The following is a 13382-nucleotide window of genomic DNA, read 5'->3' as shown; positions in this document are numbered from 1 at the left end:
TTAGATCTGCAGCATAAAGAACCAATTTTTCTTATCCTAATCCTATGGCTGTCTGAAAAAGGTGACATGCAGTTACACATAATGATAAGAAAAGCTACTGCTGCCAAAGGCAGTAAGATACCAAAGCCAGATGATTAAACCATTCCAAAGCTTTTCCAGAAGACAAGAGGAAGCAAAGGTCCAAAGTTTTTTTCAGAGAAGTTATCATGCTATAAAACCTTCAGAACAAAGCCCACATAAAGACACAGATACACTTTTGTTTTAATAAACCATTCTTACTATTTACAGAAAAAAATGGGGTGATGCAAATTTTAAAACCTTTAACTTTGGTGGGTTTTTTTTGTTTGTTTAATTCATTCTTTGTTGGATTTTTTTTGTTGCCAAGAGGACAGAAGCAGTTTTGTTTAAAAATAAATGGGCTTTTTTTGTGCAATCTACACAGCTCTAATGGCTAAATAATTTTTATTTAGCCTGAAGAGCAGGCACCACACACACTTGACCCCTGTACAATCAAAACTCTGTTTTCACAATGACATGTTGGGCTACAGAGCTACACCATAAGAGGAAACAGAGCAATAGACTTTTCCATCTTCAGGACTTCCCATACACTTGGATTGGATGGAATTAACAAAAATACATAACCAAAAATTCCCTCTCACCTTAATGAAGTCAGAAAATGTAAAGTAGAAACAACTCACAAAAGTAGAAAATATAAAATTAAAATTGCTCCAGGTTTAACATATTTTTGGCATCACTTGTGCCTTCAGCCTGCACTGAGCAATACACATTTGAGCTGCACTTAGTACCTGGTGAATGCAGGTGGGTAATTTCTTCCTGGCCTCATCTTTGCTCTAAGTTGTCACCTGGGGATCTACACAGGTGAGCCCACCCTCTGTCCAATGAGACATGCCTGCCACAGCTTTTTAAGGGGGTACAGCAGAATCCTGGCTGGGCCATTTCACCTGTGGGAGCAGGAATGTGAAGTTCAGTGTTAAGCCTGGATCTACAAGATGCTCCACAGTTCAGCTATCACAGAGGTCAGCAGTGAGTGATCCCCATGTCTACCTCGTGTGAGCTGGTAGCCCTTGTATTTTAGGTTACCTTTCAAGTCTGAGGCAGGAAAAAAAGGACATGCTACTCTTTGGCTGTGAGATGAAATCATGGAGAAGTGCCAAATATCATGTGGTTATCAAAAGCATAAATCACTCTGAAATCCCTAGGAAGAGTGAAGACTTGTAGAAAGTTTTAGGTCAAAATTTCAGAAAACTCTTGCTAAAGTTTAAACTTTCTGGAAATTTGGGTCAAGCCAAATGTCTGTAATACAGCTACAAAATAGGTAAGTATCTCTTGCTTTCTACTGTTGTTAAAGGTTTGCACTGCTCTCTTGTGACAAGCCACAGTGCTGTGGTTTTCAGTGCCCCTGTAGTCTCTTCAATTCATCAGGTGCAGAAGCTTGCCAGGGAAGATGCTAAGGGAATCCTGAACAAGATAGAACTGCTCTCAAGCACCCAGCAGCATTTCAAACAGAAGCTTTCTAGCAGGTCTCCACAGGGGTCTTCAAATGCTTATACAAGAGGAAATCTCCAGAAAACTGAAGAGTCCACAGAGAAATAAAGGAAGATTTTATGTTAAGCACCTTCTAGACAGCTGATATAAAATAACAAAAAGATTATGATGCACTAGTTGAAATAAATGCAATTTAAATCACACTTTTCCAATGTTTCTAGACTTATCTGAATTAATGATTCATGGTTTTACTGTATCTGCTAAAAAGAAAAAAAAAAACAAAAACCTTTGGGGCTGAGTTTTCAGCTCAAGAGAGAAAGAAAAATAATTTGATAACTACACAGGCTAAGAAATTATCATTTTGGCTTGCTTTTAAATTTCGTAAGTGCCCACTAGATATCATTGTCGACATGTCAGTTTGACATTAGCTCTTTTAAGTAATTATTTTGTACAGAATAAAGCTACTTGACCATAGTAATGAAATCTTCCTTCTGGACAGCACATAGTTAATTCTGTAAAAGAATGACAGCAGGGCCACACAGTCTACCTTCCCTATCTGGAATCTGTCCTTATACCAATAGTTTTCCTATTCTCTCCTTTTATGATGAAAGAGATTTAAACTTGGAGGAATGACAGGGTTCTCATAATGTTAAATGTAAGCACAAATAAAAGCATACCTCAACAGAGTAGTTCCATGGAACACAGCTTGAGTTTAATATAAAACTCTATCAATGATGTTCACTCACTGATGCAGCACTGCTGAAGGCAGTGAAATCAAGCTTGAAAGGGTTTTTGCAGGGGGCAGCTTTAGAACCCCCATGACACTGACTTAAATCTACAGATATTGAGAAAAAGGTCTCTGCCTCACCTTTGGTGCTAAATAATGAGTATGATTCTTCTGAGAATCAATACACTGGAAGCTTTCTAGACAGTAATTCTCCAGTTCTTCAGTTGCTCATAATGTGTGTGTATATATATATATATATATATATATTGCAATATATCTCCAGACTCCAAAAATCCATTTTAAAGAAACATTGCCCCTTAAATGCACATCACTGCAAAGGTTTTATGTGTGCAGACCAGTGCAAGCTTAAGAAATATGATTAATTTGCACATGGTTGGACATGTAACATCGCAGCTTTGCAATATAGCATTCCCAGGGCCAGAATTACATCCATGTATTTCTGCCGTATTATTGCTTGAACTAGCCCATATTCTGCTTAGGTCTTAAAAGCAGTGTTTATAGACACCTGCAAAAACTTAATAATGAAAAGTAAATGCACAAGCCTTAGCTGTGTCAGAGATACTAAAACATTTTTTGATAGAAAAACACAATAGGTTTGTGAGGTTTAAATCTAAGGTCCATTTCACTAGACCAAGTATGGTTATAGAATAAAAACATACTCATTCAATGAAACCAAGACTATGTGTTATTTCCACAACCCTTAACTCATTAATCCTCATCTCAAGCCTGTTCCTCATCACCCTATCCCAATTAGATCCCCTTTTAGTTTTTGTTTCCTCCTTACCATCACTCTTTTGTTTCAATTTCCCAGCTTAATAAACATAACTTGTAGTAATTACCTATATAGATATTGCTTTAAAAGAGGGAAGTGTGGGAACCTGGACCAGAAATTATGGTTTTTTTATATTATAGCCTTTTTTCCAAATCTGGTGCTCTTTGCGTTGTATAAAAACATTCATCTCCATGAAATAAGTGAGAAAAAATAGCAAGACAGGATTTTAATCAATACTGATCCTGATTGAGTTTGATCACAGCACTTGACATTTTGAGCAATTCTGGAAGTACACTCACAGTGACTCAGGATCTGCCAAGAGTCTTTAGAGGTGTAGCGGGACATTGTTGACTTAGGTGGGAATATTCTAATTTTTTGTTTTCCTTATACAGCTATGATAAGGATATAAAAAGCATTAACTTCATTTTGTAGTTAATCTTATTACTAAAGCTTCAGTAATGCTGTTTTATTGGTGATTTATTTTAGGCTTTGCTTGTCTTCTTTTTTTTCTTGACAGAAGGAAAATGGTTTCACCAACATGGTTATATATTAAAAAAAAACCCAAAAAAAAAACCAACACCCCCCACAAAAAAAAACTTAAAAACACCTCACAAAATTATTAAGTGTTTAAGATCATTTTTTCTAAAATTAAGGTCATCAGATGCCATCAAAGTACACCCAGGGAGCTGGTGCAGGCATGGATAATGTGTCACTTTTAGAAAGAGCAGTATTCATTTATACTCTCATATGGACATATCAGGGAAAGTTGTAAAGAGCAGATTTTTTCAAGGTGCAGAAAATGAGGTTCATAAAAACATGCATTCACTAATTACTCTATGTATAAATGAGCAGGAATGTTGCTAATGGCCCCTTCTCCTCTAGAGGCCCATACTACAGCATTAAAATGTGAGTGGGACAGATGCAGACACCTAAGCTTGATGGATCTGGGATCCAGAAATGATCTTCCGCTCATTGCACCTATTTTCTTTTATCTCTGCAGGGTTATTAAAAAAAAAAAAAAAAAAAAAAAAAAAAAAAAAACCCAAAGTTCAGGTAATTAAAAAAAATAGGAAGGGATGCAAAGCAATGAGATTTTTCAAGCTAACCTTCCCAGTTTTAAACTGATTTTCTGAGACAGTCAGGCTCCTTCTCCTCTTTATCTCTGAGGACTCATTTCCTTCCTTCTCATGTATGACAAAAATCTTTTGGAGCTACTGAATCAGGAAGACTCTGCTCTGTGTAATTCTCATATTGCACTGAGCGCTTCTGTGCTTGAGGACTTCCCAGGAATATAAGTGATGTGACTAACTTCTATTATTTGCTTTGGTTTGGGTTTCTTCTCTCATATTCTTCTCCAGGATGAGGAGTTATTCACTGTTTTGTTTGGATTTGTTGGGGGTTTTGGGGTATTTTTTGTGATACAGAGGTACATTGTGGTGGGCTTTTGTTAGAGAGAAAAGGTTAAAGCCTTGCTCTATAAAAAAGGTAGTAAATTTTGGGAGACCTATCAATCCACGTGGGAATTCATTAAAAATTTTAGTTGACCAAAGTCCCCAAGAAATCTCTGCTATCTGCATAGATGAGCTGTACCCTTCTTAATGGGAAGTTCTAGTCCACAGGGAAGGAAACATGTTCCTGATCTCTGTCTTGGGGATCTCTGCAGCTAGCTTGGGCTCAGATCATTGAGTATAATCAGAGTGAAAATTGCCACTTTTGGTTCTGAGCCTCAGCTCATAGTGTGTGCCCACTGCTGCTGATGCAATTAGAAGGTAAACTTGAATGACTGTCACTGTATCAGAGCTGATAAATTACTTGGCTAAAAAAAAAAAAGAAAAAGAAAAAAAACTAATGTGAGATTCAAATAAGAACAAAATGATGATGTTTTTCAAGGAAAGGTTGGATAGATGTGGGAGAAGGGGAGGTTTCTTTTATGAACTCTGATTATCTCATGGGAAAAAAACCCTGACATTCGTACTTAGATCAGAACAATTTGAGCTTTAAGGCATTCTTTTAATCAACAAGCTCATCTGATGAAATGCTGTAGGATTTGCTTATATATCAAAGGAGTTCCCTAGAGATTTAAGCGATGTAACTGAACGCAATTAAAAGATCAGTTGTAAACATCATTTGTGATACAGTTTGTTTGCTGTGCTTTGTAAGATAAGTTCAGTTAATAACACATGAACTTGCAGGTGGTTGACAAGACAGTAAAGTTCAATAACTGTAGTGCAAGAAAAGGATTACCATAGGAGCCTGCTAGATTTGCAACTATTCAGCTATCTTGGATCTGATGGTCTGTAAAAAGAGAACAGAGAAACTATTAAGCCAAGGTTCACATCCAAGAATGGAATCATTTATGAACAACCTTTCTGGGCCTAATTCGTTGCTGAATTAAACCTCAAGTAATGTCATTGAAGTCAATGGGGTTATGCAGGGCATAAGTCAGTGGAGCAAATTAGCCCTCTGTCTTGAAGCCAAGAAACAAAAGGGAAGAGGGATCCAATAAAGGAGAGATGAAATGCTGATATTAGCTGAATGCCACTTCTTGGTACAGTGTGTTCTTTGTGTCCAGCAGTGAATATTTCATCCTTCCCAGGTGTAAAATCTTCCCAGCAGCACTGTAAGGCAGATTTATAATAAATGACAAAATTAATGGCTTAGTTCCGTTGTAATGCAGCTTCTGGGCTTCCAACAGGAATTTAAACTGTGAGCAGACAACACATATGCTGGCTTCAGTGTGATCTCCAAATCAAGTCTTGATTTTTTTAGGAAAGCCTTCAGGCTGAACTTTTTTAACTTTTTTCCCCTTTTGCCATCTCCTACCCATACAGATATTAGAAGGCAGCATTTGTGGGTATAGGTAGCTTCCTACATAGAAAAGCGACAGAAATTCCAGGAATATCTGTGTAAGAGCTAGGAAAAAACAGGCGTAGTCACTGCCTCAGGTATGAAGACACTATGAAATAGAATGGATTTCTTTGCATTTAATTTATATATGGGTAATATTAAGGGCTCTAAGAACCCACAATATTGCAGTGATTGTACAAATGCCTTGGATTAACAAAAAAAAATCCATTTTCACTAACCAGCATTCATAATACATGGTCTCTCAAATTTCACTTCTTCTACTGTCCAACCCACTGATTACTCAAACTGAAGTCAAGATCATCATCTCCCTCAGCCAGGAGATTATGGGTTTTGCACCGCTCACAGACAGCTCACTCCTGGCTGAAGCCTCTAGGCATTTGTATCATCCATATAAAGAACAAATTCCCAAAGTGTACAGATGGTTTTGTAGCTCATGAAAATATCTCTGTGAGGTGTCCTGTGCAGAATAACACATTTTAGCAGCACGGCTCACTTTTCACTACACGGAGATCAAATAACTGGAATTCTTTAGACATCCTAGCATGCAAACTTCAGTGATGAGCTAAAGGATGAAAAATTATTTCTTGTAATGGAGTAGAGAAAGCTCTCCAGACCTACATGAAAGGAAGTTGGTTAAAGCAGGCAACATGTGACACTTGTTGCTGCTCCAGTATTTGCTCTTTTACTTCTGGTCTAACTTAGCAACAAGAACTTGCTGGAAGGACCAGCAGCTGACTCACATGATACTTGGCCTGTTGCATGTATGATATTGGCCATTTATTCCCTTTTTTATTATCATTTTTTCAGGTGGTACATCAATAACTACTCCAGATTTTCATTTTCTTTAAATCCCATTGCTCCTGTTTACAATTCAATTCTGGGCATGCTCTGCAGAGAGGATTGAAAGGAACAAGATACAAATTTGCCAGCTGCTGTGTGAGATGCTGATGTAAACACATCCAGGACTATCCAAAGTGACTTGTAATGAGGCTTGGGGACTATTGCAGATATGAGAACAAGTTCTATTAATCCACAGCCCTAATTTCAACTGATAAAATACAAAATAAAGCTGGTTTACAAGTGCACTGAACTTGTCCTTGATTTAGTTGGCAAAGTTCCGATTTTAAAATAGTTCTGCTAGGGGACCAGGTTTTGTTGGGTAGCAAATCTGATTTTGACAGAAATATTTACATTTTCAGTAGCTAAAAGCTCACCCATCTAAATACTCATCCATTTTTGTATTTTTTCAATGATTGAAAAGAAGTTAACTAGGTATTGGAAAAATTTTGATCAATTTTTGGAAGTTTTATTGAAGGATGTGTTTTTCAAGAAAGATGCAGAATTCTCCTATTTCTAATTAAAATTATTAAACTGCTGTGGAGAATTATCTTTACCTCCTCAAAAAAGTCTGTTGAATTTTGTTGTTTCTGTTTCTGTAGTCGCTTTTCTAAAGCCATCTCTTGTTTCTCTATGGTATCAGTCTTACATCTAACACTATTACATTTTGTTTCAGCTGGCAGGCTTCATCTATGCCTGTTATGTTGTGAAGTGTATTACTGAAGAAGAGGACAGCTGTAAGTACTAAAGCTTTATTACATACAAAATGAATTCTTTTTTTTTTTAATCACCTCTCCACTATGCTGGCTCTTGCTGACTTCAACCTAAATGCCTTATTATACTGTAGCCAGATCATGTTTTCTGTCCATCCTTCTCAGTCTAAAATCTGTAAATTCTGAGGCAAAGGAGGAATGAAATACTGGTTTAAATTTACATACACCTCTCTTCTGGAAAGATCATTACAACTCTTTATCTCACTACTTAGCTTAAGACATAAAATAAGGGTGGTTTTGGGTTTTTTTGTTGTTTTTTTTTATAAAAAGAAAGAAAAAAAAATCCCAATTAGCAAATACAAGTTGTTTTGTTTTTTTTCCTTGTTCCAGGCTGTTGTTAACTATTTTCAGAGTAATTGGTTACAACTGAAGTTATAGCTGTTTTGTGTTGGCATGTATGTTGTCCTGTAAAAGCAATTCTGGCAAAACAATAGCTTTAGATCATCACAGGACTTTAATTTATGAAAGGTTAAACAGTAGAGCTCCTCTTTGTTCCTCTTTATTCCTACTACTCCCAGGTGCACTTACATGAAGTGAAATGATTTCATATAGATGTAGATTTGTGTTTCTTCTGCTTATTTATATCAGTAGAATCCTGTTGAGCAAAATTTGCTCTTATTGCATTTTGTGGAGTCAAGCCATTTCCTTTTTTTCCCCTACTCTAACCTGGATTTTTTTAAAAAGGTCCACTGCAGCATTCCACTACATCTTGGGATTCATACTAAAGCACTTTAGAAACAAGTATCAGAACTGCATGTAACTTTGATAAAATATACATGAATCCTAGGGAGAGCTCTGCAACAGGAAGCTAAAGGGTTTTTATTTGATTGAGAGCACTGCTAGGGCTGGCGGGGGTTCCTTTGTGTGTTCTCCTGCGTGGAAAATAGCTACAACCCTGTAATCTATTGGCAATACAGTGTCACTGTGAACCATCAAGGGGAGATTTAATGCTGAAATCAAACCACCACACTTTGGAGGTCGTTTCGACTATGCTCATTTCAGTTGTCTTTGTGTTTCTGTGGAAGTGAGAAAGGTATAAAGAGTACAAAGGGTTTGGGAAGCTGTGTGGAGCAGGGGTATGTCACAAATAGACTTTTCTGTTTAGAGAAGTACCCAGTCAAATGTATTTTCTCCTGCTTTCCCATTAAGTGCATTCATTATCCACAGAGTTGAAGGAGAGTTATTTCTTGTCCCCTAAAATGGAATCCCATTCAATACCGTTCTGCCCTCTCTTTTAGCTATTCTGTAATGCTTTAGGGCACTATGATATAAGTAAAAAGCAAGGAAGGGACTTGAGACTTGGCTCACCAATCAAGCGCAGAAGTCAGAGCACATTTGGGAGATCTCTCCCATTGTTCATCAAGCAGCATTCCTGGCAGGAATGCCACGACCAGTATGGTACTGTTTTCTTCTCTCTGCACCAAGAGCTCCCTGTTGCTCAGCAGCCACAGATTGTCATGCTTCTTTGAACATTTTCTTGCCATCACCTTGACTATTTTGTCATTCCTTTTATCATTTGATTTCATTATTACTTTGTACACCCCAGCCACATCTCCTCATTCAGTCAAAGAGCACCTCACCCATCTGCCAGCCCCTCTCTGAGGCACCAGGGTGAATCCCCACCCAATGCAATGAAGCCAGCACAAGCTCAGGTGCTGCAGCTTCCCCTCTGCTGAGGTTTGGAAGCTTGGCTGGCCAAAAAGGGAAAGGGAACGTCTGTGGCTGAGTTGTGCCAACAGTGAAATAATGCTCAGATTGGATCTGGCCCCTCAAGGTATCATAAAACTAAGACAGCTTCAGTTTCTATGGAGAGGCCTCATGAAGTAGCAAGTAAGAATGATTCTAGTTCTCTCTTTGCTCAGACATCCATGCTGCCATGTACCAAGTGTTCACTGTGACAGCCAGAGCCTGCAGTCTATACAAATAGTCCCTGCTCAGGTTTAATTTAAAATTATTTTATTTTCTTGGATACATTTTCTTGCTTTTCTATCTCTTTTGGCAACACATGCATTGATCATGCTCTTCTGAGAAGTATATCCCTTATTGATGTCATGTCATTTAGTATTTGTAAGGATAAATGTGTTGGATCATACCAAACTCTCATTTAGCCACAAGTCCTTTCTGATGAGACAGAACCAACAGAAAAAGCCTTTTGCTTTTCACAATGGACAAAGTGAGCACTCCATTCCATTTCTTCTGCTTTGCTAATGGGTCATGGGAACAACAGCAGTCCAAAGGAGAAGCAAAAGAGGCAGAAACACTGAACCTGGCAGAACTGAGCAGCAAGGCATAAGACTGGAGAAAAAGCCATGTAACGTCCAAGAGCCAAACCCCGGCATGCTCCAGATTTTAACCAGATGAAGATATTGACACTGCTCTGGAGTATCGTGTCTCATCTCCTGTTGGCACAGAGCCTCAACTGTAAAAACACAGTCAAGTTGCTCTTAAGCTGCTTCAGCTGAATTAGCTTTGCTCTCAAAGTAATTGCATCAAGCTGAAAGAATTACTATTTCTCCATTCTTTATGCAGATTTTATTAAGAGAAAAAATGAATTGGGGTAGAATTAAGCAAACATTTCACTAAGATTAACCTGCTCTAACCTCACTATAGGATTAAGAATGGAACAATACAGTGATAAAATCATGGTGATAACTAGGACTGAATCAGCAAGTCTAGAGGTTTTAATTACTCACACACCAAATAAATCCAGCTGCAGGCCCCCTAAATCAAAGCTCAAGCCTGTGCTACCTTTCATGAGAACAATCTTCTTTGGGTTAATTCTACACCAAGGATTAAAGAGGAAGTTGCTTTGTCTCCTGGTATGACCCCAGAAGTGCTCTGGTGCACACCAGAGTCAAACTGCAGCACCTGTGTCTTCCCAAGGGGCAGACAAGAGCAGCTTTTCCATGGCTGCTTCTCTCAGCGGAGGTTTACCACTCCCAAACATTTTCCCTGTGGCTGCATAAGAAGGAGGAACTCTGAAGGTTGGAGTGCCTCTGGTCTTTTTCTGGGAAAGACAAGGTAAAGACAAGGGAGTGCAGATCCCCAGCAACATTGCTGCCAGCTCCACACTCTCCTCTGTCACATTCAGATTTTCTGAAAAATCCCTTCACCCAGGATTTTTCTCCTGAGAAGCTGAGAGGCCCCAGAGAAAAATGAAAACAATAACTATCTCATTTGCTTCTCCTCTGTTTTGCTCATCTGGAATGTGTTTGGAGATTGTTTACCCACAGGTGATTGTTTCATTGGTTTCTGGTGTGAGTGTTTTCACTCATTGGCCAATCAGTGCCAAGCTGTGTCGGGACTTTGTAGAGAGTCACGAGTTTTCATTATTATCTTTTTGACATTCTGTAAGTATCCTTTCTGTATTTTTTAGTATAGTTTGGTTTAATATTCTTTAATATAATATAGCATCATAAAATAATAAATTAGCCTTCTGAGAAAATGGAGTCAGATTCATCATTCGTTCCTGCCACGGGGGTCCCAGCAAATACAATACTCCTCTTCACCACTGCCATTGGAATGCCTAAGCCATTGCCATTCTTAACTCATTAGCATTATTAGCTGCAGCAATTAAAAATAAAACATGAAAATGTAAGCAGCAGCCATTACTTGGAGGCATCCAATGACTGTAAACTTGTTAGAGCTCCTGGTTTTTCTCCCAAAATCATGTTAGGCCTGCATTTTTCAAAGGCTGCACATTATTTTTAATAACATCGAAACGTTCCTTTAATGTGCATTTGCTCACTAGCAATTCGGCTCCCTGCTATAAGCTGCTACTGCCTTGCTAAAAGAAAATTCAACATATTTCTGAAAACTTCATTAACTGTATAGACATTTTGTGGGGAACACTGGAATATAAGCAGTCAAGCAGCATCCTCCCAGGCCTTTTTGTCTCTAGCAATTAAGAAAGAAACCTAGGTTACTGAAATGGGAATTCTGCACTCACAGGTTCTGTTGAGAGTAAGGAGATTTGCTTGTTACTAGAGGAACAGCTTTGGCTAGGAATGAACCTCAGCTAAGAGAAAATCTCTAATTTAGTCTGTGTCTCAGTGTAAAATCCTAACCTATAAGGCTCTATTGCTGACCCAGAGAAGGAGCAGAAATAGCGTTTACCTACTATTAGGCAATGGCAAGGCAATCAGAGAACAAATATGGCCCCTCTGAATGTTCCCTTGTGTACCATGAGGTACAACCTGTCCACCGCCTGATGCTAGCAGGGATCCAAACTGCATATACACTTTCATCTTTTCTCCTGGCATTGTTTCCAGTTAAACTGCAAAGCAAAAGAAATTGCAACTTTGTCTAGAAGATTTTTGCTGCATATTCCCAGGAACCCTGCTATTGGGGATGTCTTGGTGCAGAAGTGAAGCTCTATATAAACCTTTAAAATTCTTTCAATAAAAATTTGGATTAAAGACTGCATTTGAATTACTGAAAATGTTCAGCAAGACATACCCTAGATAGGAAATATCTTTTGGTAAGCAATAGAGCATTATGTGCCAATCAATTTGATGCCAAACAATATTCCACTCTGGGATCCACTCTGACCTGGGAAGTACAAAAAGTGATGACAAAGATTTTCTTTTAAAAGACAGTATTAAATTCAGTATATGTGAGAGATGGAAAATTTTGACATGCACATGGGGTAGACAGAAAAACATTTTCTTTTTATCTCTGTAATAGGCAACCTTCCACCTTTGGGCAGGTTGTTTAACCTCTCCATGCTTCTGTTTCCCATATTTAAAATGGGAAATAATTGCAGGGACAAACTCACAGGCGTGTTGCTTCCTAACTTTGAGCATCTGGGATGAAAGGCACTATTGAAGTGCAGAATATGCTCAGGTATCGCTTTTTTTCTGTGCCAAATGCTTGTCACAATCTGCTTATGGAGACATTACAGAGAAATAATACCTCAGCTTCCATTCCTGCTTAAAAAGTCTCTACAACAAAGAGAAAGAGAAACTGGTAGCAAACATTTGAATATTAATTCTGCTTCTTTGTTTCCCATCCCAAGTTTGTGGTTCCCAGAAATTCTTGACGGTAATTTGTTGTTCATGGACTTCCTTAGCCACAAGAGGTCTATCTGTATTTAGTTTCCCATAGTGGTCTTTTCTTCCTGAAAGTGTCCTACTACGTTTGAAGCAAGAAAGGTTTTATAAAACAGACTCCTGAGAAAAGGAGATCTGATATCTCAGCTATACAATTCCTTTGTTTTGCACCTACCATTTGTGTAGGGTGTCCTGAGTATGGTGTTTTCTCTGGAAAACACCAGGGATTCCATCTTCACCTTTTCCATGCTGTCACAGGTGGCATCCGTCTCACACTCCGACAGCCACATTAAGTAGGCCTGCATCTTAAATTAACAATCAAGATTTCCACCACAGTCAGGGGAGGCAGGGATGCAACCCCAAAAAGCAACCTGCCCTATCTGTGGTAGACACCTCTCTCATGACTGGGGGAATCACCGGTCTGACTTGTTTGGCTGGTGCTAGGGACAGCCTAGACAGCCTGCAGAGACAGCCCAGCAACAAATAATAGTAGGAACAAATAAAAGCCAATATTTAAAACACAGTTGTTCTCCAAACTGTTGAACAGGTCATTGTGAATGGGAATGCAAGGAATACACTACAATTTTGAAGCTTCAGCTTGTTTTTGCTCAGCTGTGCTCTTCAATTTACAACCTGCAGCTCAATTAGAAGCTTTTTCCATTTACTTGTTTCATTTAGTGTGGTGACTGTTACATGATCTAAGTAAACCAGAGGGAGGAAAATGGGATGTCTTTGGCTGTCAGGATGCTGATAGAAGTGTGGAGGGAGAGCAGCCTTTGAAATCCCAAGGTGCTACTTTATGTTTGTCATCCTAAGGACAGCTGCTT

At 38.5% G+C, this 13382-nt stretch overlaps 1 protein-coding gene across 3 annotated transcripts in view; it reads left to right on the top strand.

Moving 5' to 3' along the window:
* The window catches only part of NKAIN2 (sodium/potassium transporting ATPase interacting 2), a 525471-nt gene that overhangs the window by 494235 nt on the left and 17854 nt on the right, over nucleotides 1–13382 (top strand). For all 3 annotated transcript variants that reach the window (XM_054514433.1, XM_036404578.2, XM_054514432.1), the window contains exon 5: nucleotides 7408–7468. In XM_054514433.1, coding sequence (XP_054370408.1) covers nucleotides 7408–7468 — 61 coding nt within the window. The remainder of the gene's footprint in view (nucleotides 1–7407; nucleotides 7469–13382) is intronic.

Source organism: Molothrus ater, chromosome 3, assembly GCF_012460135.2.
Source record: "Molothrus ater isolate BHLD 08-10-18 breed brown headed cowbird chromosome 3, BPBGC_Mater_1.1, whole genome shotgun sequence".
NCBI classification, from domain to species: Eukaryota; Metazoa; Chordata; class Aves; order Passeriformes; family Icteridae; genus Molothrus; species Molothrus ater.
The sequence above is the reverse complement of the archived record's forward strand: the minus strand, read 5'-3'. Positions and strand labels throughout refer to the sequence as shown.